This window comes from Synchiropus splendidus, chromosome 1, assembly GCF_027744825.2.
Source record: "Synchiropus splendidus isolate RoL2022-P1 chromosome 1, RoL_Sspl_1.0, whole genome shotgun sequence".
NCBI classification, from domain to species: Eukaryota; Metazoa; Chordata; class Actinopteri; order Syngnathiformes; family Callionymidae; genus Synchiropus; species Synchiropus splendidus.
This window is the reverse complement of record NC_071334.1, coordinates 18,920,220-18,947,739: the sequence shown is the minus strand read 5'-3', so window position 1 is coordinate 18,947,739 and position 27,520 is coordinate 18,920,220. Positions and strand designations below refer to the sequence as shown.

The 27,520-nt window shown below is 42.3% G+C and overlaps 2 protein-coding genes across 10 annotated transcripts in view; one reads left to right on the top strand and one right to left on the bottom strand.

Moving 5' to 3' along the window:
- The first annotated feature begins 2,381 nt into the window (after window positions 1-2,381).
- LOC128767658 (flavin-containing monooxygenase 5-like) lies at window positions 2,382-5,996 on the top strand. 6 transcript variants are annotated; one of them, XM_053879867.1, is made up of 10 exons: window positions 2,383-2,764; window positions 2,836-3,024; window positions 3,603-3,768; window positions 3,838-3,980; window positions 4,043-4,242; window positions 4,491-4,724; window positions 4,809-4,930; window positions 5,054-5,123; window positions 5,190-5,256; window positions 5,315-5,996. In XM_053879867.1, the coding sequence occupies exons 1-10, from the start codon at window positions 2,633-2,635 to the stop codon at window positions 5,657-5,659; spliced, it is 1,668 nt and encodes a 555-aa protein (XP_053735842.1). In that variant the 5' UTR covers window positions 2,383-2,632; the 3' UTR covers window positions 5,660-5,996. The 6 variants fall into 6 exon arrangements, with proteins under 6 accessions (XP_053735850.1, XP_053735833.1, XP_053735842.1 ...); XM_053879891.1 differs by having other exon boundaries at window positions 2,384-2,764; window positions 5,302-5,386; XM_053879875.1 differs by lacking the exon at window positions 5,054-5,123 and having other exon boundaries at window positions 2,382-2,764; window positions 5,302-5,996.
- Window positions 5,997-6,850: 854 nt separating this feature from the next.
- suco (SUN domain containing ossification factor) overlaps window positions 6,851-27,520 on the bottom strand; it is a 30,167-nt gene continuing 9,497 nt past the window's right edge. Inside the window, exons 4-25 of one of the 4 annotated variants that reach the window (XM_053879760.1) lie at window positions 24,850-24,964; window positions 23,544-23,642; window positions 22,089-22,399; window positions 21,502-21,691; window positions 20,378-20,489; window positions 19,179-19,312; window positions 18,909-18,976; window positions 18,424-18,531; window positions 17,924-18,029; window positions 17,334-17,354; window positions 17,077-17,132; window positions 16,564-16,655; window positions 16,175-16,240; window positions 15,820-15,903; window positions 14,510-14,588; window positions 12,411-13,784; window positions 12,225-12,312; window positions 12,033-12,137; window positions 11,407-11,561; window positions 10,925-11,016; window positions 9,596-9,651; window positions 6,851-8,830 (exon numbers count right to left, since the gene is read on the bottom strand). In XM_053879760.1, coding sequence (XP_053735735.1) covers window positions 8,315-8,830; window positions 9,596-9,651; window positions 10,925-11,016; window positions 11,407-11,561; window positions 12,033-12,137; window positions 12,225-12,312; window positions 12,411-13,784; window positions 14,510-14,588; window positions 15,820-15,903; window positions 16,175-16,240; window positions 16,564-16,655; window positions 17,077-17,132; window positions 17,334-17,354; window positions 17,924-18,029; window positions 18,424-18,531; window positions 18,909-18,976; window positions 19,179-19,312; window positions 20,378-20,489; window positions 21,502-21,691; window positions 22,089-22,399; window positions 23,544-23,642; window positions 24,850-24,964 — 4,027 coding nt within the window. In that variant the 3' untranslated portion in view covers window positions 6,851-8,314. The remainder of the gene's footprint in view (window positions 8,831-9,595; window positions 9,652-10,924; window positions 11,017-11,406; window positions 11,562-12,032; window positions 12,138-12,224; window positions 12,313-12,410; window positions 13,785-14,509; window positions 14,589-15,819; window positions 15,904-16,174; window positions 16,241-16,563; window positions 16,656-17,076; window positions 17,133-17,333; window positions 17,355-17,923; window positions 18,030-18,423; window positions 18,532-18,908; window positions 18,977-19,178; window positions 19,313-20,377; window positions 20,490-21,501; window positions 21,692-22,088; window positions 22,400-23,543; window positions 23,643-24,849; window positions 24,965-27,520) is intronic. The other 3 variants (XM_053879770.1, XM_053879781.1, XM_053879790.1) reach the window with 3 other exon arrangements.

The following is a 27,520-nucleotide window of genomic DNA, read 5'->3' as shown; positions in this document are numbered from 1 at the left end:
ACACATACATGCACAATAGTTCACAGTCACGTTTTTTGACAGGCGTGACAGTGAGAGTGGCAGGAGGCAAGTGATGATATTACTCCGCTGACATCAAAGTGATCCCAAGTGTAACTCAGCCGTACATTCTAGTTCTGATGGTCGTTCTGATGGGTCCGTTTGTCTTGAGTAGTTAGTTACCTGAATAAGAATTTCTACTGCCAAAACGGGCCCAAAAAAGAAGTCAGAGAACATCTCCAGTTGTGCTTCGCAAGTGGTACCAAAAGTGGCTGATGTTGTGGAATTTCTTGACCTCAATAAAGAGAGAATTGTCTTTCATGAATATTTGTAGAATCAAGCTGCAAAGACAGACACTGTTGTTTGCGAACGTCACTGAAAGGTTGAAGCAAGCAGACAGTCCAACAAGTCAAAATTCTAATCTGTGACTAAAAACTGAACAGAACAATAACTATTCCCAACTGTTCTGACTTCTGCTCCTAATCGGAACACAGCTACAGAGTGGAGAGCAGACAGGAAGAGCCGGTTTATGTTGTGAGCCTAATCTCAGTGCTGGCCACAGGGTGGATGAGTTCACTCACGTTGTGTAAGTTTTACGAGAGATGTTCCTAAGCATGTTTGGATTCCATCTCAACACGCTGTGATGTTTGGATCGCAGAGCAGAGTGGAGACACATGTCCTTCCTGTTGTTTCTCCCTGACCCATTTTTGATGTGATATGTGTGATACGCATCTTCCTTCCTGTTTTGGGGCAGCTCATACATTCCAAGGGGCCTTGTGAGTGATAAGTGGTGTGGTAAACGTTTATGATATTTGAGCACATCTACACACAAACAGATCTGCTGTCCTTGTGAGTGTAGTTTAATGTTGATACTTGTCATTTCTTACCCGACAACCTCCAACATGACGTTATTATTCAGCATTGTATGAACTATTTGTTCTCAATATGCAAATACAGCGTTACCAAAAAATGCATCCACACCCAAACCAGCCCTCCAGTGAGGTTTGGAAGCTCAACACACCTTAATAATGGCGTTGTTTACAGTCAAACCTTATGATCTAGATCAAAAGCATTGCTGAGTGTTCTCATTAACTCCAATGATCCACGCCTAGGGTGGTTTCCTAAACGTGAGCCAGGACGCCGCCATGCAGAGTCAAACCTCCAACCGAAAATCCTGAACGCAGATGTTGCACATTCAGCCGAAATGTTACTTCAGTGACAGCTTACGGTCGTCATCCCTGTGTCCTCACCTGGAGCCCAGACATTGTTTGTAAACAGCAGGAAGTGCAGAGGGAGGACAAGCATTTGATTCAGTTTAAATGCAACACTGACACACGAGTTCCTCAAAAAAGTCCACTTGACCATCAACAATATGTGAGGACTGACAATGTGTCCAGTCAGATGCTGACTTTGGACTCATGAACTGTTAGTGTTGATCAGCCTACGACTGATTCATCCTTCTGCAATGAGAGGCGTTTTTTTTGGTTTTCCAAAGACATAAAAATGTTATACTCTGGGCTTTGTAGAGTCTCGGGTGGAAAGGCATGAATATTCCTCACATCTTGGTTCACAAACAAGTTACAGATTTAAGACAAATGTATGGAAAATAGAATGAATGGATTCCAGAACAAGTTAGTCTGACAACTTTTGTGAGTTTTAAAAAGACATACAAGTAACATCCGACTTACGATTGGGATCGGTTCCGACAAACCGGTTGTAAGTCAGATTGGACGCAAGTCGAATGCCATTCAAAATGGCTGACGGTACTACTGTAGTGGTAGATGGCCGTGTGAGAGTGAGATGCTGGGATACTGTGCTGCCGTAACTGTGGTACGTGTTGTCGGGCTGCTACGTGCTGCTGGCCGTGGTCATAAGTACGGGACTCAGGAGGGCAGTGTTGTTTCCTCTGAAGGATTGTGGAATGTCTAAGCTGAAGCGTATGTTTATAGTCACAAAAAAATCTGCTCAGAGATCGAACTTTGATGTGAAATACGGGGCTGTAAAACGTTCACCCACCGCTCACTGGCCCCCTTCATCGGTTTTGACCAAATAATTGATTTTTTTACCTTCTTTCAGATGTTTTTAAGAAAGCTTCTTCTGAAGACCGTCAAGTATAATCTCAGCTACTTAACATACATTGTTCACACTGTTTTACACCAGAGCGTCACGACGATGCTCTTAGGGGGGTTTTAGTGTGAATGTTGACAAACGGAACTACTTTCGCTTTCGTCACGTCTTGGCATCTGCGGATGGATATGTGTTTGGTCTCGCACACTTTTAAACCACGGGCGAGCTTTTCGTTACTTTTTACGTTGCTTAAGAACTGCTACTTAAGAGATAGATAGAAAACGCAGTGTCAAACACGTGACAGAGTAGTCGCTTCCTCCTCAGCCGCTACAGGTCACATTCTCTTGGCGAGTTCATGACCCCCAACGCTCGCGCCCCTCCGCGGTACATCAGCACCGGGGTTAAAGTCTCCACACTCTCACGTGGCCAGCGTTGACGTCCTCCGTGTTCAGGGCCTTTAAGTAAGGACAGACAGGTTCCTGAGCGGAGCGCTGGTGACCTGTGCAGCTCACCCTCACACTTGCGAGTCACCCGCTCAGCGTGAACGCGCGGCGCCAGGTGCGGCGACATGGTGCGGCGGGTGGCTGTGGTCGGAGCCGGTTGCTCTGGACTCGCCTGCGTCAAGATCTGCGTGGAAGAGGGTCTGGAGCCGGTCTGCTTCGAGAGCACTGATGATATTGGAGGACTCTGGAGGTTTAAGGTCCATGACGTCACTTCGTCTCAGAAGTCTGAGCGCCGCTTTGATTGACTTGCCCTTCCCTCACGCAACAGGATTCACGTGAGAAGGAGCAGCCGAGCATTTACCGATCTCTGGTCACCAACACCTCCAAAGAGATGATGTGTTTCAGTGACTTTCCCATGCCAGACCACTTCCCCAACTACCTGCACAACACCCAGGTGCTGCACTACCTGCGACTCTTTGTCCAGCACTTCCACCTGCTCAAGTATTTCCAGTTCCAGGTACATTGACCACATTTTTTTTAACTATGTACGTGGGAAATGTACTTAATATGTGGGGAAACTCATTTGTTTGCATTTAAAAAAAAATACACAAGAATAATATAAAAAAAAAAAGATGCTTAAAAAATCTTGTCCACGCTGTTCACTGTTTATTATTATTAAATATACAAAAACATGATCTAAAGGCAAAATTTTAAAACATTAAGTAAAATAAAAAAAAGGGTAGGTGTAAAATAAGACATGTTCACTGAACTATCTCATTAAAAAAATCTATTTTACCCTCCATCTGTGATGAAAAAAAAAATCAGGGAAGTCATGAATCTAAATGCATTTTGGTGTATTCCAAGCACCATTAAATTGTATTTAAATATATTTAACTATCAGTAAATCTGACACAATAGGAATGAAGTCTTGAATTGTAAATTGAAATCTTAACCATTAGAGTACAAAAAGAATTAAAGATTTTAACCATGCTAATGTTGCAAGTTGTAGCCCTCATTGTGCCCTCATATTATACTGCACAATTCAGACTGTTTCATGTAAATGTTCTACCGTATTGGAGCCGTTTGTTGTTGCAGACCCGAGTTAAAAATGTGGTCCCGAGGCCGGACTTCTCTGAGTCGGGTCAGTGGGAAGTTGTCACCACGAGCAGCAGCGGCGAAGAGACGAGACACATTTTTGACGGAGTGCTGGTGTGTTCAGGACAGTACAACCGCCCTGCTGTTCCCCTGACAGACTTCACAGGTGAGACCACTTCATTTTAGTTCAGGAACCTTCTGTGTTCTGATGTTTCCATGCGGCTGCCTGTGCCAGGGTACGCAACCTTTGCTGGCCAATGTCTTCATAGCTGGGAGTACAAGGACGCGGAAGCCTTCCGGGGGAAAAGGGTGGTGATCGTGGGCATTGGCAACTCGGGCGGCGACATCGCCGTGGAAGTGAGCAGGGTGGCATCAAAGGTGAGCGCTCATCCACTCATGGAACACAGCGAAGTCATAGCAGTCGACTCTGTCTTTGTTAGACATTTCTCAGCACACGCAAGGGTGTGTGGGTCATGGGCCGGACGCTGACCCGAGGACTCCCGGTGGACCTGACCTCCATAACCAGACTCAACAACATCCTAACTAATCTGCCTGTCAGAAGCCTGGTCAACAGCTGGATAGAGGGCAAGCTGAACCACACCTTCGACCACGGTCTGTACGGCCTGAAGCCAGCATACAGGTAGTGTTCCAGCCCTGGAGTGTAGCACCTCCTGGCCACCTCAGTGCGGATGTTTTCCAGAGAAAGAGCTGAGGAAAACGCCCCTTAAGGTTTCAGAATAGAACCATTAACCACGGTTAGCTCAGGAAGGTATCTAGGATGATGGAGCAGGGTTGGAGGTGGCTTGTCGATTAGCAGTTGTAATGTGTTATTTAAGTGTCTGTTTACCACCAAGTGCTTTGACCGTAACTTTGACCGTCGTCCCCTAGGTTCATGGACAGAAAACCGCTGATCAACGACGACCTCCCAGGCCGAATTCTACAGGGCGCGCTAGTCGTGAAGCCGAACGTGAAAGAGTTCAACGGGTCTGCAGTGTTATTTGAGGACGGAAGTGAAGAGAAGGACGTGGACGCAGTGGTCTTTTGTACGGGCTACCGTGCTGCCTACCGCTTCTTACCCGTGAGCCTGACTGATGGGCCTGCTCATGAGCTTCAGCTGTACAGGCGAGGATGTTTAAAACAAAACAAAAAAAAAAAACAGATTGTAGATGCTCTTTTTCATGATATCTCTTTGTGTTCTTAATTCAGGAAAATGTTTTTTCCTGCCTTACACCCCCCAACACTGGCAGTCATGGGGCTCTTCCACGTGAACGGGCCCAACATGCCGATAATGGAGCTACAGGCTCGCTGGGCTGTCAAGGTCTTTACAGGTGACTGGCTGCTGGGACGTGTCCTGTTGAAATCTCATTCCATTTAGACCCTTATCTGGAGAATAGGTGGAAGAAACTGAGTGAACGTGATTGATACCGTTTGATGTTGTCGTCTGACTGCAGGTCTGAGTCGCCTCCCGTCAAAAGACGAAATGCTGGCGGTTATCGCACGTGACAAGAGCATGTACACAAGGTCCTGGCGTTTAGACTGGGATCATTTTCAGGTCAAGTGTGACATTCGTCTGCCTTTGCTCTGCAGCTATCCGGACTGTGAGGCTTCCCTGCGGGTGGAGTACATACCTTACATGGACTTCTTGGCCGGAGAGGTTGGTGGGACACCAGTGAAGACCACGCTGTCCCATTATGACCAGCTTTGAATTTCAGATCGGCGTCCGACCCAACCTTCTGAGGCTTGTGCTGACGGATCCCACGCTGTGGTTGAAGGTCTTCTTCGGACCCTGCACTCCGTTCCAGTACCGCCTCTGTGGCCCCGGACGATGGGCCGGAGCCCGTCAGGCTATCTTGACTCAGTGGCACAGAGTGGCCGAGCCATTCAGAGGTGGAGTGCGACTAGAACCAGAGGAGACACAAGGGTTCCACGTGACTCCCTGGCTGCTCAGGATTGGAGTGTTGCTGATTGTGGCTCACGTTCTGTCCAAACATAAAAGCATCCTCATGCTGCAGGTCCGACTCACTCAGTGTCTGGACCAGTTGCGGGGGGTTGCTTAAGATGGCCTGGATATTTATTTTTGTTCAGTATATATTATACCCTGCCTCCTCCACACTCATTTTAAATGATTATTTTTAAGGTGCCTTTTACTTCTTCCCCTTCTGCATAGCACTGTGATGCATCGTATCTTCGCTCAAGCAGAGCAGTCTGTCTTCAGTGAGCTGGGTCTGCCTCTGCAATATAGTCCAGTATCTTCTGTCTCCTCCAGCTTGAACTGCATAACATCAGCAACATTGTTGGCTGCCAAGTTATAATTCATGCCCCACATCCTGAGTGGGTGACACAGATTGATGCCTATCATCTTGCAGTACTTGTCACAACTTGAATAAAAACAGATGTTCTCATTTGGTGTTTCGAGTTTCATGTTTTTGTTGGCTCGCTCCATTATCACATTCAAGTCATCAATAAGACAAAAAGAACATGCCATTCACTAGATTCAGGTCAACTAAGACGAATGAGTGGAGTAATGTCAACACGCAACGCAACACACACCCATGACGCACCTTCAAAGTTTAAGGACACAAAATGTTTTGGTTAATGAAACAACAAAAAATACAAAATAAATGTCTTTCCAAAACAAATGTACAAGGACTACTTGAGATTAAGTACAACCTTGAACATATCAATGTTTTACTTCTTTCTCTTCCTGACTTCCATCCAGAGGACCCACTTTATCAAATGTCTACTGGCTCCATACAGATCTCAGGGTAAAAGGCGTAACATGAGTCCCATAGATGCTTATAGTTAAAATGTCCTTAATTTGCCCCACACCTGGGAAATGTACACTTGGTGCGTGTATAGATTAAAAAAGGGAGGATTTTAGTATTCAAAAAAACTTTCAACCACAGAAAAGCACTTGCAGATTAACACCACCATCTTGTGGCGTGCTGGTGGCACTGCAACTCAAGTTTAAAGATGTGCCGTTTGCGGTTCTATCTGCATATTGGGATCATTGATTCACTTTTATTGATGAGGAGAAACTCCATTATGTTATGAGAGATCAGCTAAACTGTATTCTTGTTTTGGAAGGTGAAGAGTAAGAATTTAAGCTTGCATTATGTCATGTTTTGGGAATTTCTCTTCAGAGATCAATAAAGTATCTATCTATCTGTTTTAGCTGAGTTTAACTCAATTTATGTCACTTCTGAATGTGCGCGTTAATATATTTTAAAAGGGATAAAAATGTCCACTTTGGATCCACCACATTAAAGACAACAAAAAAAGATTTTATTTAGAAATTCACAGTTTCTAATGGCACCACAAGATTGTGGTAGCCCACTCCTGCTCAAAAATACTGTGCAGCTCTTCAGAAAAGAGGAAAGGAAAAGTCGACATTAGACGTAGAAAAAAAAAACAAGGGGGAAAAAAGGCATCAACAGTCTCTCAAAGTGCACACGAGCTCAAGAATCTCCCCTGTGTTACACAAGCTGATCCAACAGAACAAAAACATCTCTATCCTACATAAAAAGACAAAAATGTAAATTCTCATTCTTTGCTCCACTTCACATATATAGTGTATCGTTATACCCATTTTCAGCATTCCCTTTAGCAAACACATCTTGTGGAGCAAACACAAGTGGAAGAATGGCAACGGGCAAGGTGGATGAGGATGCACAATACCAAAGTGAGGAACTGGGAAAGTGAAGAATTAAAAAGCAGGCATGTTAAAATCTTCACAGTTAAATGTGCAATGGAGGTGAGGGTCCATCTGTGGCCCTGGATGATGAACAGAACAACAGGACAGGAGTCTTACCCAGACCAACCACACAGAGCCAATCAGAAACCCTCACTAGGTAGAAACAAAAGTAACATTGCGGCAGGACGGCGCTTCAATCTTCACGTCTCTGCAGCTTTTAAAATCTCTGTCAGCTAAAGATAAGATCAAAGGGAGTGGGGATGTGGAGTGTTGCAGCTCTGGAGTAAACAGCAGCCAGATTGTGATACCAACCATGAGAAGATATTCAATAACATACGAGAGGAAAAGTACCAAACCAATTGTGACGTTCTCATGCTTGAGATCAACACGTCGCGTTTTCGAGGTTGGCAAGCCAGTGCCTAACATCTAGAGTTATTTAAATAAATAAATAGATAAATAAAAGTCTATGCGAGTGTGCCACTAGCTGTGCGTACGTACGTGTGTGTGTGTGGGGTACCTAACTTTCACTTACACTGTGGAGGAATGATTCAGAGAGGACAAACTGGTGTCAGGGCTGCTGCTGCTCATCTGGACAGTAAACTGAGCCTCATTGGTCGCTTTCTTCATTTAGCTCTTGTGGTTGGTTTGGTCCAGACAGAAACTCTGAAGCACATTAAATGCTGGTCCCCGGACAGCGACGACGATAAGCACAGTCAGATGGATCTGAGAGGCAGATGGAAACAACAAAGAGAGGGTGGCTTGTCTTGCTCCACCGCATTCACAGACCTTGCAATACTTCGGGAAAGCTCGAATGACGCGAGCTAAGACTGGCCTACACACTTGAGTATACTCGTAAGAGCAAGGTTGCTCGGTCCCCAACGGCGCACCTTTTGAATTCATGTTTGCAACAACAGTTAAAAAGGCACATAGCAGTGAAGGTGAGAGAAGTGAAGGTCCACTGTGCACCTGTGGTTCTTTGGGTCACACAGTGTCTGTGTGTGTGAGTTAAAGTGTGTGTTCAGACGTGTCCAGTCACAGGGGTCACTCTGATAGTCCCGACGCCGATTTCCTCGTTTCTCTTCATCAGCTGCTCCAGGCAGGGCAGAGAGCCGACCCGGCCTCCGGGGATGGGAGGCAGCAGCAGCTCAGTTTGCCGAGACTTCCTCCGCTTCATCGACCTCTTCTCCTGACGGTTCTTGGCCGCCGGCGGCAGGAGAAGGAAAGGCGGCTCATGGCCATTGCAGAGTCCAGGAACCGTTTGAACGGGGGACGGAGGAGGATGGCGACTTGTGTAGGACTCCTCTGAGATGGTGGAGGAGCTGCAGCTGCTGGTCTCCACCACTGGCTGTGACTCCTCCTTCAAAGAGGGCGGAGGAGGAGGTGGAGGCAGAGGAATGGCCGGAGACGGCGTAGGGGATGGTGGGCTGGGGTGGAAACCGTTGCACTTGATTTCCCCATTCACAAGAGGAGCGGAAGGATCGGATGCCTTCAGAGTCTCAACTTTGTCCAGCGATTTCGACTTGCAGCGTTTCTTCTGAGAGATGAAAATCAGAGAGAAGAGTTTAGATTTTAATCATCCCGGGAATCTAACAGGGTCATGGCAGTGAGCACCAGCTCAACTGAGATTGGGTTCTATGAAAGAGGGCTTAAAAATGAACAGACTGCATGAGGATCCCAGCAGGCTGCAGGCATCATATTTGGACAGGTAGAGGAACTCAGTCATGTGACGTCAAGTGGTTCACCATCTTCTACAGAAGCAACTAAACATTAACCTTTAGGATGCTTCTGAGGTATTTACACTTGTTGGAAGACCCATGTACAGCCTATGTTTGGGTTGGAACCAGATGACTTCACAAATCAAAAACTTGATTTGACAAATGATTTAGAAACGCTGACACTGACTTTTGTCATTGAGTTCATGACACACACGTCTAAGCGCCACTGCTAAAAACAATAATAAATCATGACTTTTTGCATCCACTTAAACTGTGTTGAATGGTTTTAGACAAAAGAGTGTCATGCTGCTACCTTGACCTGAGCTGAGAACTTGAACCCCATGAAATGAAAATGAATCAGATTATCACCAAAGATAAAGGTTCCCCATCTTCTTAGAGATGGAATTGTCATATTAATATGAACATAGGACAAATATTACAGAGGTGTGGATGCAGCACTCGGTTTAAGACATAAATATTCATAATTTGAACACATTTTTATATTAGAATCAAGTGACACTTGCTTCTGAGCTGATCGACTGAAACACAAAGGTAAAAAACAGTCAAGAGAACACGCACTGTACCTTTTTCTCGGGCGAAAACCTTAGAGGTTCTACAATGTACAAGTCATCGGGACCTACTGGGGAGGGGAGAGAGGGGGCAGGTTAATGATGGGATGAACAACAGGAGAGCATACAGCATGTCACACACATGACGTGATCTTGCTAGTAGGAAATGAACTGTAAACAACAACTCAACTTTCAACGGTGATATTATTGTGAGCCTATGTGTGACCTGTTTCCAAAACCCTTTTTTTTAATTTCTACTTGCAAATGTCCATCTACTGAGAACAGCCTCATGCTCAGACTCCTCCGGCTCACATGTGGTCGGACTGACAGCCCGAGGGACACACGCACACACACACACACACACACTGATCATAACCAACGGGGGAGTTTATGGTTTTGTGAATCAAAGAGTTAGCCTTTGTTTTACGAGCGGCTTTTCCCCTGCTGCTACAGGCCCTCAGATAGTTCAGGCCCGTAATTATGTTTGCGAGGGCAGATGTGAAAGGTGAGCTTGAAGATGGAAGGTGATATGAAGGAACAAAGAGGTCAGAGGGTTTGTCTGCAGAGTTGTTCGGAGACAGGGTAGCTGGGTTCATGGGGTGAATTGTATTCCCTGTAAAGTTCTAGAACTCAGTTTAGTCTTCAATAACAGAAGTGGAAAACTCTTGCCATTGATTCAGTTTTATATAAGACGCTGAACACTGAACAGGTAAGAGGAAGAAGAGTGAAGCCAATCCCAAAACACCTGGCTGAGCACGTGGTTGAAAAAAAACTTTATTGACAGCCAGCGTTTGCCGCCTCTGGCTATAATCAGCACAATACAGTGCAAGTTCTACTACAAGTGATTTAGTATCAGCCGTGAGTTTAGGAACACATCATGCAAACTACGTATTACTCCCTGGTGAATGTGTTCATGTCATAGATCCACAGATCTCCTTCAGCTTGTGAGGACAAACAGCTTAATACATTCTCAGCTAGCGACACTCCTTGAACCTCTGCATACAGTCGCCAGCCATACTAGTCAAGAGCATACAGAATGGCACAATCTGGAACATGGAAATGCTCATTTGTCTCATTTGAATGTCACTTGGTCTGTTGAAGCACACTTGTCTGATGGGTCAGACATAAACTAGACTTTTTAATTCAATCCTATGGATTTAAAGTGATAGTGTCTGACCAGGTACTCCACGCTTCTAAATGGCCGTTGTAAGGGCAACTTTTGTCTGTGTTGTTTTGTGGTAGGAATGTTAAGGGTTTGATTAAAGATCAACTTGACAAGTTCAACTTTCAGCGGGTCAGATGGAACAACTGCAAATGCTAACACACAACAAAGCACAAGTTTACCTTCAGTAGATGAAAGATGAAATGACTTGGAGCGGACAAGTGGACAGGTCACCCTGCGCTTGAGGCTCATGTCATCATAGGATGAAAAGCATCTGTGAAGGAAACCCAGAATATTTATTGGCTTCAGTAAACAGAATTCAGACTAATATTTAGGATACATGTGGGTAACATAAAACCTGAACAACAACAGGAGAGACTACCGGCATGATTCATCCACTTGTTCATGTTTATTGGTCACACCCACATCATGTGTCATGCTACCTGCCCTGATCTATCTCCTCCCAACACTTTCATTCACTATCATTCCATGTGACTGTGTAACTGATACTGTTGACAAGCTCACGTAACACACAGGAAGAGCTGGCAAGTTCACCGGCTAAGAGGAGTGTTTCGGTTTAAGGTAGTGGCCTTAAAAGGCGATAAATAATCCAATAGATCTATTTAAAGGTTCTGTGTGTCGTGCATGTGTCACTAGGACAAACCTCTTGGGGCTGGGAAAGTGGTTGCTCATGGGGAGGGCAGCATGTTTAGGGAGGGGGGCAACAGGAGAGCTGCGGCAGCACTGCAGACACAGCACGAGGCCCAGAAGAAGACAGAGAACCAGAGACACCACCAGGTAACTCTGACGGTCAGACACCTGCAGGAGAGATGGGAACACCATGAAGCCAAACACATTCAACTTTAGCCGCTTTTATGCTACAGCAAAATTACTAGGATAAGTAAGTTGGTCAACACCATAATTTTGCCCATAGGTTGTCCCGGCATTTGGTCAAACTACACTGCCATAGTATGGGTATTTGGCAGCATCGGCCTGTCAGTGACCAAGGGCACTTCTTGGTTGTATGAAAGTCATTTAAAGTAAGTTGTACTTTGTTAAAAATACCGGGAAGAAGCCTGGTATTAATCGCATGACTGATGTAGAAACTTGATCCACTATTATATGAAAAAGAATATATCCAGTCATAGTATCATGCAGATGCTTTAGAATATAACTTTTTCAGGGACAACTTGGAACGATTCGATAAATCAGGACTATCACTAGAAGAGCACACAAGCAGAAAACAGGGTTGACAGTGTATCACATGAGGTCCTGACTTGGTTGAACTACCTCTTTCTGAAGCTGATTCACTGTGTTGGTGAGGTTGAGCATCAGTTTAGTGACACTCTCCAGCTGACTCTGAAGCACCTGGATGGAATCCGTCTGTTTGTGGTCCTACAACATCACAAGAGAAAACAAACCAACAGTTATAAGTCTGACCACTTGCTCCATGAAGAGGGGCTGGACTGATCAGCAGCCGACCTGCTCTTCTGCGATGCGGGAGGTGTTCTGCAGTTTGATGATGGTCTTGTTGAAAGCTCTCTGCATCTCCTCCATCTGCTTGCGATATCTGCAAAACAAAAAGGGGAGAGTTCATCTGCACCGTCTATAGCAAAGACAATGACATCAGTTAGGTCTAGTGACATGAAGACTGAATGAAGCACATACCTTTGACTGAGCTCTTCCAGGTATCGACTTGACAGACTCATGTTCATTTCCAGGGCTTTGATTCGATTGTTGAGCCTCATGAACACGCTCTCCTTCTGACTGGATCCATGCACTGTGCCTCCATTGAGTAAAACAACATTCCCGTTGTTCCCATGACCTGCTCCACTGTTATAGTCCCCGTTCTGGAGCTCTGCATAGAAGTCTGTAGCTGTCCGGTGAATGCTGCCATGTCCGTTGGAGTTCATCAATTCTTCCTCTATCGTTTCCTCAACCTTGTTCATTTCTGTGGCCTGAGCGAGGGGATCCTCCTGTTCTATGTTGGTGCGGGATACCTCATTTTGAAGCAAGTCCCCACTCTCAGCTGGAGCTTTAGCTGAGTCAGCTGCTGTGTCAGTCACTGGGAGTTCAACTAGAACGTCCGTGGGAGGGGTAGAAAGGTCTTCAAGCCGTGACGCAGCAGAAAGAGGAGGAACGAGTGGCTCCTGGACAAGGGAAGGTAAAACACCAGGAGAAGCTGTTTCTGACACCAGAATCTGTGGTGGTGAGCTGAGAGTCAGAGTAGGCGTGGCACTGCTGGCCAACTGTGTCTCCGGAATAGAGACCACATGGAAAGGTAGACTTGGGGCTGGGTTCACAGTTTCATCCTTAATCTTCGGTAGCAATGCCTCCTCTGGTGTGGGGGTGGGCCTTGTGAACGAACTGTGGCTGTCTACTAAGCTGTGTGAAGGGATGGTGGCTGTAATACTGGGCTCCAATATAATGCTGTGCTCTGGAGTGTGTGTATCAGGAGCGTGGGAATTGAGATTACTGTAAGATGTGTGTCCTTCATTCAGAGCATCACCTCTGTTCTGGCCAGACATTTCCAGCTCTGCGCTTTTTTGGATGATCTGTTGAGGGTCATTTAAAGAGGTGGAAAGAAGGCTGATATGTGGATGTGTGTGTGAGAGAGAGGCTGGGCTGAGATCACTGTGGATCTGTGTGCTCAAGTGTCTTCGTCTTAGGCTGCGAAGTCTCTCCTTTGCAAGTCTGGCGGAGCACCAGCGATGCAGGAGCTCAGGAAGAGTGGCCATGCAGGAGAGCGACAGAGAAGACAAAGAAGAGAAAGGACAATAGGTCTGACTTTCCCACTGATTGTTGTTCGCCTTTCCTTTTGTCTTGTCCTCTCTTTTGGGCTCCTCCTCTTCCAGTTCTTCTTCCATCAGGGTGACAGTGGACTGTCTGTGCTCCTCCTCCTCCTCCTCCTCCCCCTCCAATGGGGTGACAATCTGTTGGTCAACTCGAGGCTCAGGAGATGAAGGTGAAAGTGAAGAGGAGTCGGTAGAAATGTTGGAGTGTTTCTCGTTCACAGTATCTTCTGGCTCAATCGGGTGTTGCCTGGAGAGACATTTTGCCTTAGTGTGAATATAACAACTACAGAACAACTGACCCTGAAGTGCAATGTTCAATGACATTTACAAAAAAGTTAAACTTCTTTAGGTGGTTCAACAACATCTGTTGAATAAGAGTTCAGCCTCAGTGCAGCGTTTTAACTATTACTTAATACATCTTCAGCAGCATTATTTTGTGTCATATCATATCGTACATACATCTGCAGCGCCCTGGACAGGTCGCCAGTCCATCTCAGGGCACACACACTGCCACAGGTGAGCGCTAGCATCTGTGTTAACAACACTACCTGTAATACAGACTTGCTAGTATCTCTCATCTCCCCATGCTGCTGGATGAGATGCATGGAATCACTGCAAGACTTCAGTGTAACCCGCACAGTCAAGGAATTTTATTAATATCTGATATTAATAAAATATCAATGGAATCAACTGTACGATGTATCGGCCAACACTAAATGTAGCAGTAAGCAGCACTCTCTCCGATGTGTCTTTTCACTTCCATATTTTTCATGCTCGTCTCTTCTCCCTGATTTACTCATTTGAAAATAAGATTTTTTTAACAACACTGCATTATTTAATTCTGTTTATATTTACCATGCTCTTCCACTGTTTTTTCCTAATAAAAACATTTGTGTACAGTATATCTACTTCGTTCTTAAATCAAACCTTTAATGAAAAGCATTGTTAAGCTGCAATATTGATGCATCTTACTGTGTCTTGACTTGAGCGTCTTCTGTTGTTTCTGGTGCAATGTCTGTCTTTGCATTCAGGCTGTCGGTAGTAGTATTACCTGTCAATGATATGAATGGAAAACACTGCCTTCAGGAATTGATATTACAATTCTTTTCTTCAAGGATGTTCAGAAGTACACAAAGACACTTTTCAGAGAAGAGTGAGAGAAGACAATGTTTGGAGACCCACAAGGACTAAACCAGTTCAGTCCAGTTACAACTGATCCTTCAAACCCTGGTGAGCCAGCAGCAAAACAGTTTGCTCAGAATCCAGTCTGACAATAAACAGGGAAGTAAGACACTGTCAGCTTCCAGGAACACATTTGTAGTGACTCACTTTAATACATCTCTTGAAGAGAACACAAGTGACGCAAGTAGAAAACAACAGGGGAGCATGTTTCCATGGAGGTTATACTGAATATTAAATGCAGCTCTCTATGTGGTTAGAGGGAGGAGTCGACTCCACATTGGTCCACACATGCGTCTACAAGCCTCTCTGCCAAGAAAAAGAAAAATGTTCCACTGATGCCTGACCAGAGACCCCCAGCTAAGACTGAAATGCACACACATGCTATTTTTCTAAAGGTACATTAAAGTGGCCACAACTGTTCAAACTCAAAACTGGAAGGAAACTAAATGACCCAGTTAGACAGACATAATATGAACACTATGTAAAAGAACAGAACTGTGGTTGGAGTAAATGTGCACTGATGTTTCAAGGGAATGAAGAGGTTTCCAGCATGAATCGCCGAAATTACTACTACAGAACTTCGCTACAAGGAAGGCGATTAAAAAATACACAACTTCCTCAAAGCCTTCAGGTAGAGCTGATCGTACAGTCAAATGTGAATTGCTGTTGCTTGTAAAGAAATTATAACTATTCATCCAAGAACCCAGAAATACAGGTCTGCCAAGACGTGCAGTCATAGAAGCCAAGAAACAACACAAAGACTTCTGCAGCACTCCCTAGGTATAATGTGACACATAGTATCTCCACTAGAGATAGGCTCTGATCATTTTTACATTTGCATCAACCTTGTTTTCCCAGTAGTCTTCGGAGAATCAGGAATCTAAATATCACTTTATTCACTTCAAATTTTGATGTGCAACAAGAACAGCTCACTGATCAGACAAATTCTTTCCAAGAGAGGCTAGTTAATGAATGTCATAAATAAGCTCATGAAAGAAAATTGTAATGTTAAGTAATGTTTTCAGAGGACCGTCCTAAACAAGAAAGAGTTAAACTGGTGTTTGAAATGTGACGCAGCTTGTAAAAAAACAACCTCTCACCTCTTGTTTCCGCACTACCCTCCAACTCCGGAGAGCCTCCCAGCACATTAGCAGCAATGTTGTTTACCATGTTGAGGATTGCATCTGTAGGCGCACAAGAGAAAAGGATTAATTACAAAAACTAGAGTGAATATTTCTGCAGAACGTCTGGATACATTAGTAGCTTCTGCTGCTATAGTCTGACGCCAAGTAGGTTAAGTGCAGAGTGAAAGAAGGGAAATGCCCTGAATGGAACAATGTGTAGACTTCATGAACATGCAACCACGGCAAAAAAAACAAAACAAAAAAAAATAACTTTGCACATGATTGTACATCTAACCCACACAACACTAGTTCGCTGTATTTCCTTACATACCTGTTGCGGTTCCAATAATATTTTTGGAGTCTTTGTCCTCCGGTGGTTGGTATCCTGGAGGATAATCTGTAAACACAAACAAATGCATGTGTAAACAGCCCAAGGTGAATGTAAACAGCTATGTATCATATAAACAATATCCACATCGGTGTCACACATACACTCTGATGGAAGAAGAAACTGTTTAACTTGGAATGCTGCTGTGTACTTAGAATTGCAAGAATGAAAATAGTCTTCGAAGTAGTCTTCATATCCTTGACATTTTCAGTGTTTTTTTTTTACTTTTTTAGATTAATAAACTATTTACTTTATCAAACTCTACACAACATCATCAAGCTTAAACGATACACAGATGAGAAATAGTTTTGGAAACCAGAGCGTTAACTTACCATAGTCTTCATCTAAATACTCCAGTCTCTCAGACGGATACTGGGAGTCAGCTATCTCCTCATACTCCTCCACCATGCTGGTACCAAACACCCTACACAAACAAACAGTGTTACACCTACAAACTGAGACGGTTTATGGGCATCATCACGACTCTGCAGAAAAGCTCTTTCACTTCAAGAAATGGAGCAATGCTTCCCACTTCAGATAAATGTAATGACACAGAAACAACAGAAAAGCTAGTTTGAGGGTTCATTTGCAAGAGGTGTCAAGGCTGTGGTCAATGTTTAATCAGATAAAGGTCACACGTTCTCTGGTCCTGCACTAAGAAATACTAACTTTGCAGCCCCTTCTATGTAGAAATATATATACATATAAAAGCAAACAGTTTTGCTCATAAATGTTTACAACAAATGTGGGTGGTGAATGTGAAAACTGCTGTGCATCAAATACATACAAAGTTCAGTTCATAAATCCAAGCCTTAAAATAACCCAAGCAGCCATTTTCATGTTACCTGATGAGACTGAGGGGGCAGAAATGTTCAGATCCAAAATGAGAGAGTAGTTCGACCTGTAAAAACAGAACAATATCTTAAATACTACAATCATTAATATTAATATTCCAGTGTACATACGGAATCACCATACTACAATCCCCAGAACTTAATATTAACTGAACTGGTAACCCACTAAACAAGTGATTCATTCATTTAGAAAATTTGCCAGACCAAAGCATCACCGATTATAATACCATATAAAAAAGATTGCTAACCTTTATGTACTTGATGAACATCTGGTTCATGACGTAACACAGGAAGAGGACAGAGTGAAGACAGAGAAATAAATGCAAGACATCAGTAAGGGCAGTCCAGCTACAAGCAAGTAAAGCACAATCAAGTCAAGAGGCAAAAATATGGCTAAAAGGCAAGCTAGAGGGAAACAATTTCTAATAGCCAGAGGGGAAGAAACAAACAAGAAAAGCAAAGATTTCTGACAATAGACTTGGAAAAAAATGCTACAAAAACATTTTCTAAGCATCAAATACGTTGCACCCTAAAAAAAAATGGAAATACAAAATAGAACTAAAAGACATCAGCCTAGCATATTTTTATGGCAATAGAATATATAATATAATCAAAACGTGAAGAAATTGGAAAGATGATCAATATTTCAAACTAAATGTAAATCATAGGTAAATAGTGACTCATGTGACATGCGCTCACCAAGGCGGACACATCTCAAGTGATTACTGTTAGCGGCATATATGCACACATGCTCTACATGCAATGTTTACATAGACGCATGTTTTGGGGAGCTACAAATACAATCCAGATTCTATGTTATGTTCTTAAAGCTTGTTACCTTCACATATTTAGCATAAAGCTGCTCATCCAGTGGGAAGCTTTGCACAATTCGCTCGTCTCGAGCATGAAATGTGCCAAGCTTTACCCACTTGTTGGTCGGGTACCTGTAACCAGAGCACAGGAAAGAATCAAACGTGTCCACCACACACTGATCAATTATCACATCATTTTTATAATCAACAAAGCTGGTGACTGATGAGTTGGATTTAATGCCACAGTGAGACTGGAGGTCTGTGTTTCAAGTTTTACAAAGGCCACTTTATCATGCTATTTGAGAGTTACAGTGAAAAGTGTTCAAAATAACAAAAAAGCTACATTTTCAGGAATACATTTGAAACGGGACAAGAGCAAAACAATTCCATTTTGAGAGAGATCCGGATCGAGGTCTGGTTCAAGGAGTCTTTAAACGATTCCTTATTGGTGGAGGTTTACGCCTCCAGAATGCTTTTCTAGAAAATATTTTTTGGTAAAAGATATTGCTGAAGAACTTGACTTCACCTGTCACTAATGGAAACCAAGAAGTCTTTGGGTGTTGATGAGAACAGTTCAAAGTTAGCAATGTCCAGCTGCTTCACTTGAATCGGCTCACAGAGCTCAATGACAAACCTGCAGTGAGATAGGACAATCAGCAAGAAAAAATAACAAAATACTGAAATACAATTGTTAAATCGTCACTTATAACCAGGTGCTTATGAATAATAGCTTTATAACTAATGATTAAAGACCCTGAATTATAACAATTATTATTAGATATTTTTGGAATCATTTACTTGGAGCAAGATGAATAACGACACCCAATGCAAATTAAAATAATAACAGTGATCTGGACAGCGACAGTGTGCACCTGAAGTGAAAGAAAATGCACAAAAATGCACCACATCAGTAGTTATACTTGTGGGTGCTCATAATCAGAAAGTGAGAAGTGAAACACCAATAACAATTGGGAAGCTCACGGCATGCATCACACAAGCTCATCTACTCACCAGATTTTGTTGCTGCACGGATTCAGCATATATAGATCCATGTTCTCCATGAGAATGGCTGATGTGCTCTGGAAAGTAAAGAAAGTGAAGTCAGCAACAGACACCTTTCCTTATGTTAATGTCTTTTAACAAATCAGAATACGTAGAACACATGGATGGGATTTTAGCTAGAAATCTAGAGAAACTCCAGAAGTGGTCAAACGTATGAGAGTGTGTGTGTGTGTGTGTGTGTGTGTGTGTGTGCACGTGGAGCAGTGGTGCGTGTTTAACCTTAGCCTCATTGTTGGCAGAGAGAATCTTGGCGCCACACTCCACTGAAGCGTAGTTATTCTTGAAGTTCTTCTGGACCTTTTTTGTTTGGTGGGGGCTGCTGTTGACTGACGCTGATCTGACTTGAAACTGGCCTGAATAAAAGAGGCATCACGTTTAGACCCATCAGTGCCTGAGAGGAACAAGTCGCGCAGTTATGCAACACAGATAAAGACCCGCTTGGCTGGACACTGCAGACAAAAAGGACTAGAAAAAGGAGGAGAAAGATGGACGGAATATAGTGCAGCAGGACAGAGGCTACAGAGAAGGAAGGTGGATAGAGCAACGAAGGAATAAGATGAACAAGGGATTGTGCACTAACCAAAAAAGGAGTAGGTTAAATATGACATGACAAGCAATTATGTAATACTGCACTATGGCTGGAGTCACGAAGGTAGTTCTATATTAATGTCTTCGCACTTAAAGGCACAAGCAACTGTAGAGATTGCATGGTTAAATCCTGGTACAGCATCAGTACTCATTTTCTTTAACTCAAAAATACAATTCAGACTAAAAATAGAATATAATAGAAACAAAATGCATTTACCTGCATCGATAAAACCCCAAATACATTGACTTAAATTCATTATATATACTTAAATACCACATTAAATAAGAAAAAGCAAGAAATAAAAAAAAAACTAATTCAATTGAATTTACATTTCTTAAAGTCCACGTTCAAATTTACAGTTGATGGTTCGTCTTTTCTGCAAGAGCCTGTCAATGCAGTCAGCCTCTAGTCTTATTTAAGTATTTCCTGCGTCTATGTAACAAACAGGAAAGCATAAAATGCCAAGCAAGCAAGCAATTCTGCAAGGAGCCTTATACGACTTTAGACACAGTAGAGGAAATGTGACTAAATACGAGTCTTTTCCTGTCGTGATTCCTGTGGGTAAGTTGCATTTTCCCTGAGAGACGTCTGTGTAGGTAACAAAATGGGATGAATGGCGGGGAAAAAAACAAAAACAAAAAAAACTTTGGTCTGACAATTCACTCTGAACAGCTAAGGCGTCATCATCAATATTTTTCTCTGGGAGTTTAATGCCAGAGACTCAGTGGACAAAATAATTTCTACTTATACAGTTGAAAAATCTGGGTCCAACTTGGTTTAGAGGAGACACGCACCTAACCTAACACAGATCATTTTCTTAAACTCTTACTTTTTTCTTTCTCCACCTCCATGACCTGTTTCTTCCATTCATCAAAGGTTGGGATGTCTTCTTTGCTGGGCACTGATGGATCAGTCTCTCGTGAAACAACAGCATCCTTGGACTAAAAACAAAATAAAACCCAAAGAACTACTATCAACACAGTTGTAAAAAAAAAAATGGGCTGAGGCGTATTTAATTTGGGTGAATTCGACTGATACATTCATGCAGATACACTTTTCGAAAGGACAGAGACGTTTCACAGCAGCCAGAAAGCCACCCGACACCACATCATTGAGATGCACTGAGCTGTTAGTAATTTGGTAATGAATTATGTAAGCACTAATTTGGACCTCACGTGATATACAGGACGTGAGCATAAAATGTGGAACTCCCAGAATTGGAACAGATTCTTCAGTTAAAGGGCTGCACCCGTCACTTACAACAGTGAGAGCTCACTCCTTCAATATTTACACGTTGTGTGTCATAAGAGCATCATCAGAATGATAATCGGCAAAGAAGTACTGAATATTCTTTACAGATAGACTCTATTTACCCTTGAAAGGTTCATGGTGACTCAGCAGTTCTCTAATGAATGATTCATGGTTGTCTTTATAGTGCAAAAAGCGCAGAATATTCATTGAATCCACAATGAGGCCAGGAGCAGACTGAAATGTCTATTGACATGACGCCACCACCTGTGCGACACGAAGCCCTTCTTTGGCAATCCATGAGGAATATATTTGAAGTACTAAAAAGGCAAAAAGATAATGATAAAAATAAGATAGACAATATTATAATAAACAATTCAGCTGTACCTGATTTAACAACCAAAAAAATAGGGGAAAAAATAATGCTGTAGTGCTGCCACAGATTTTACAACTCATCATTTGCATTTCAGTGGTTTCTTCATATAACTGAAGAATTTACCTGAGGCAAAAGGTATAAGATTAGTCTGTGATGAGATTATATTTATACTAACAGCACACATCATTTTAATGCAAAAAGGGCTTATCAATACTATCAACCAGTGTTGAGGGAATTTTTTTTGAAAGCCTTAGATGACTTCAGTTTAGTTTAATTTTAACTACGCATGAACCAGTTTGTGTTCAGTAATACCAGAGCCTTTGACTCACCTGTAGCTCTGGTGAATCCTGTGACGTGTTGCCCTCATGAACAGAATCAGAGAGCCCCCCCTTGGCTGTCTCATTCTGCGGCGGTTGTTGTTCATGCTCTGTATGACCTAGAGTGGAATGCACTTCTTCTTGCTGGGCAGAATTCTGGCTCTGGTGTGAATGGTTGTCCACTACTTCAGCTTGATCCACACTGTGGCACAGGACAAGGTTGAAATGTCCAAGTAAGAACAAGCAAAACAAATAAATATTCAGCTTACCTAAAACAAAACTCAAGTTTTGGGCATGGAAATGACAAAAACTTGTATGGACTAGTAAACCCTTCAGAGTGCTTCAACTGGCTTGATGGAGTAAAAGTAGACTCAAAATGAGGAATGCTAAGAGTAGCATTCACCGGTTTGCACGTCAGAAGCAGACACTGTGGCAACAGGCCATGAAAGGCTCATACACTCATTATAATGAGGGTAAGACATTTTAATTATAGTAATTGTAAAACAATTATGAACGTTTTCTATTTTAGAGGTTAAGTATGGAGACCAGAGGTCTGAGATGCATACATATGTAGGGCTGTAAAAGAGACCATCATTTACCCTGTTGGAGGTGAACCTGCACTCTCTGAGGTAGGTGTGCTTTCAGCTTCATCTGGGGGGTTATGGTTCACGTCCGATGTGAGATGTACCACAGCCGTTTCACTGGAGGCCTCTGTAGATGGGTCTTGTACTGGAATTGAGTCTGAAGTAAGAGGAATGGGTGCTTCTTTGTTGTGGTCCTGAGTGTTAGCTTGTAGGTCCAGATCATTATGGGCTTGTGTTTTGGGTCTTGGCTCCGAGACGTCAACATTTGTGTTGGGTATCAGGTGAGATTTTGTCTCTTTCAGCTCATCCTCCAGTTGGTTCACAGTCTGAAAAAACAAAATCATTCGTGAAAATAACAAAAAAAAGACAGAAAACATCTCAATGTGAACTTCAGCTTCGTGTGACATGGTCTTCACATAAATCATCACAGTTTTGAAATAGACACCTCATTTCCCTTTCACATCTTGGAACTCACTGAACTAGTTGTCCAACGCTATGTTGCCATTTTTCCCTGAGGGGCTGTGAGCTCAAATGAGTGTGTCACATCAATTCTTGGAATTCATGATGAGTGTGTTTTTTTTTTCCCTGCTTTTAATGTTCTAACCAAATCAACCTATTTCCTAGCCATCAAAAAATCCTGTATACATAAAGAACATAGTGGAATGGACATTATAATAGTTTTCCAACCTTTTTCAAGCCATGGCACACTTGATCCATTGAAAAAACTCCAAAACCAAAGTTACCTCAGTCAAAGCGCGATTGTGCTCAGTCGAAAGTCCTGTAGAATATCCATTTTAATTTGGCATTTTTTTGCCAAATTAAATTTTGGCCAAATTTTTTTTTCTGCAAATTTAGGCATGCCATTTGCAGAACCAAATGTTTCCAGAAAGGAGTGGACAATGTGGCAAAAATACATAATGAGTGATTTATTTTAAATAAATGTTTCGATTTTATCACAATGTCTTTTGCATGATCTTAACCTAGTTTAGGGAAATTCCAGACATGTCTTTAGCATTCTTTGCTAACAATGATTCTTTCTCTCTTCACATTTTGGAGAGTATTTATTTGGTTCTGCATTTAGTTTTTAGCTAACTTTTAACCCACAAAGCAAACTTTGACAGTCTATCAGTAAGTATCAATAAAGTTTTGAAGGGAGACGTCACGGTAGGAGCTCTGCGGTGGAGACAGTCTTTGGCGCCGTGGATCCGCCAAGGAACAATCCATCATTCTGCCTTGAAGGTGTGTGGTCACGTTAGAGGCGCATCAGGTTTAAAAACTAATTCAAAAATGTGGCCAAATCCATGTAATCTCCACACATTGACACCTTATCAACAGGTTCTAACTGTTCATTGTTTAATGGGATTATATCGTCCACCTCCATCTCCGGACAAATTGGGTGAAACAGGATAATTTCCCACGACACACTGGTTAAAAAACACTGTATTAAATTCAAAAACAGTTTTAGTTTACCTGTTGTCGGACAACATCGTCTCTGTCTGGCTTCTCAAATGTTTTTTCTGTTACTTGTTCACTGTGATGTTTAGTGTGTGTTGTCCCCTTTTCCTCCACCTAAAAAAATCAATAGCAAATTAATAATGTCATTTCATATTATTTTCAACAGGATATCAGAAAACAAGAATATAAGAAATCCCTAAGTGTTTTGTGCAACTGAAAGCACACTTCCAGAATGAAGAGAAACATACCATTGCCTTTACAAAGAACCTCCTTTCTTCTGTCTGGAGACATGTTTGTGCTCCAAAAACACCTGGTGTCAAACATTAACCTCAGGGTCAACATTCAGTCAACGTTTGTAGCAACACACTGAATGGAAAGGTTACGGCCAAATGGCCCAAAAAGGTCAGGCTTTCCCTAAACTCCAGGATAAGTCCAAAAGGGGCAAACACATGACAGAAAGGCTTGACACAACACTCGATTACTGCTGCTATGACTCAAACAGACAACGTGGAATAGAGATAACTTTTCTGTCGTATTCAAACAGTTGCAACACACGAGCAGAAAGATGACATTGCCCTATCCTTATTTTCTATGTTGACACCTTCCCTGCTGGTAGGTTACAGCCTTACATAACATACAGCATCCTGCTCCCCACCCACAGACTGAACGACCCCACAGGACCCTGGTGATTGATTAGATTATCCCTACTTCTCTTTCAAAATGCTACTAGGTCAACTAAGAGCATGACCTAACTACTTCACATTCTGCTTATACATGCATGTTTCCACGACACATCTAAAAATACACCTTGCAAGCCTGCCAAGGAGCTCAACGTGAAATGTTACACCAAGCATTTTTCTGGAGGTGTTAATGACTGAAAATATGTGAAGTGCTATTTGGTACATTGTCATTCTGCATGTCGTGAGCTGTATGTCCTTCCTAACTAAACTAAGTTCCAAACACGAACCAAATAAGTTCTTAAGCAGCTGCTCTGCTCCAGCTGGCATTTAGCAGTGTTTGCAAAGCAGAATGTGAAGCTTGAGAGTTCTAGATTAAATTTGTATGACAGACAAGAAAAAAATTTATATATTGGATTTTTCTTGAAGTTTAAGAGCACGAACAAACATCCAACTGCTTTTTAGATAGAATTTACGAGGGGCAGAATGTACAGAATATAATAACCAGACAAAAGGCGGAAAAAATGATGAGCTGTTGACCAAAAGAGCAATATTTCAAGACCAACTGTGACACTGGATGCCTCTGCTACAGTCAAATTGGAAAATTTTCCGACATATGTATGGACAAAACAAAATTAACACACCGAAAGCAGATTAGCATCCTGCTCCTGCTTGTAGTCCTCTGCGCTTGGGTCCGGCACCGGCGGACCTGAGCTGGACTCGGTGGGCTCTGAACCACACACATGATTATTGGGGTACCTGACAAAGACAAAAAAAAATTAGCAAACATATTTGATATTGAAGTTGCGCAACACTGCTTGAACAATGTTTGAAGGATGATGGAACATCGTCTTCCAGAACGCTATCTTGAAACAAAGGCTACATTTTAAAAAGATTAATTTCATAGACTTTGTTTACACAGTGGGTTTTTGAGAAGTGTATGTAACATGAGGCTCCACAAATAACAACATTATCATCACACTCAGGAGAGGCGGGAAAGATTGAAGCTGCGTACATGTGAAATCAATTATTCAGTGGTACATTAGATTTTATGCTTACATAAGAACACCAATTTTAAATGGCAGACATTGACCAGCAGCACACAGTGAACTGAGATGATATGTAAAAGTACACTTCCAGTTCCGACACACTGACTGCTGAAAAGTCAATTGCTGCAGAACTACAAGTACCACTACTGATCTATGGATTGACGCACTGCATGTGCAAACCTTGAAGGCTCAGATATAGTATCACACGGACAAGCATGCAAGCACACGGTCTCGAGAGCTGTCGGGACAAGCATGCCCCATGACACATAATCACAGTGGCAAACTACCATAACAAAACAGCATAACAAATGCTCCGTATGAATGAATGACTACATTTACATTTTTTTAAAAGGTTTACCAAATTAAACACAGAGGATACTAGAAGACTTTTCAGTTATTTGTGAAGAAAACGAACGTAGAAGAAACACAAAGCTTGGGAGGACCTCAAGGTACATAAAATCTTTTTACAGATACATCCAAATCCTCTAGATGTCACAACGAGCAATGTTACTATGAGCAGTGTACAGTAAAAACATAATAACCAGAAGCCCTGCTACATATTTGTACCCAGATGTGTCTGTAGATCACTTAAGCAAAACTGGCGATAATAACGATACAGTCCGAGAAAGCAGAAGCTTATGTGTGTGTGTGTGTGACTGAGCGAGATGGCTTTTAGATAGAGGGGCATCAGGCCATTTAAAACTTGAAAAACATGAGAAATTGGACACCATAAATTTGTCTGTACAGTGCCCAATTAGATTAGATTAGAATTAGTGCTATCATACTGGTTTCCATGAAACGGGTCTTTCTCCCTGGGTAATGTCACTGAATTGGATCAAATTTGACAGATTATTATGCCTTCGTGGACTCCCTGTTTTGCCATTGCCATAAATCCCTGGGTTATCCACATCTCGCAAGTCACGACACTCGCATTTGGTTGGTCGACGTGGCTTGAAAAAGCTTTGTTTTTAATGGGATGTATGACGTTGTTGATGGGAAGAAACACAAGTATGTTAGTAACTTTAAATAATTGTTTACAAAACTTACAGAAAACCTTTTAATCTGTAAAGTCTTTTGCCATTTTTTGGGCTTCTTTGGCAGTCATAGTCATCAGTAAACAAGAGGAAGAAAAAAAAGTCAGCACGACCAATATTTTGAAACCAATATCTTCACTTTCACTGCAAATGAATACAGGCTTCATATGTCAGTTATTGTCCTGCTTAACTACTTATAAGCGGTATCTGTATCAGCGCTGAATACGACATATCGGTCAAGTGTCACTGCTGAGGCAACATCTCAGAATGAAATGTTGGACAGTTACTCACAGCGTGGGTGAACAAAAATGACTTGACAGCGACAATTCCAGTTTACATCAAAACACTGAACAAACTCTTTAAATCATGTGATTGCTGATAAGAACCAAGACAGACGATTACATCAGAAATGTCCCATCAGCACAGCTCGATCTAAAAACAAAAAAACTCTGACACAGAGCCTCAGTAACCACCAGTCTTATTGAGAGTTGTGTGTATTAAAAATGCATATAACAGCATTATCATGAACCAAAATTCTCCAGATTTTCTCCATGACCTTTTGCTTTGTTCTGTGGTCATGTCCGCCTGTCCTCCATTAAACGTAAATTACACATTCAGCGTCCTTTCTGCCAGGTGGTGAATCAATCCCGAGGATTTTCTGTATAATAGTAATACTGAATTGGGTGAACATAGAATCGCAATATATTGCTTCATCAATTTTTTTACCCACCCCTATTAATCACTGTATATTTGGCTATATGGTCACTTCTATAAAAAAAAGGATAAAAAGAATAAATGAAAATCCCTAGAAAAAAAAAGCACAGGCTGAAGCCAATTATTTAATTCTGTTATTTTTTAATATTTATACAAACACTTGAAGCGAGGAAGGAACTGCCTCACCCAGTAAGAGGCTGTGAATCACGATGATAAGGACCAACCTGAGTACACAGTTAAGTGAGGCACACATGATAAGATCAAACAATCCTGAGCAAACTTCCGTGATGACGACGACATTGCTGACAAAACCCCTGCACTGTGACTCGGTATGCTGCAACCGGCACACAGTGATGAGTCAACATTCAAATCAGTTCTGCTTCCATTCATTCAGAAAAATAACCAATAATTAAATAATAATCGGCAACCCAGGAATCATTCATCAACCATTTGGACATGTAGAACTGGTCTTATTTAAGAAAAAAAAACCTTTGAAATCACAAGAGGAGAGCAGTCAT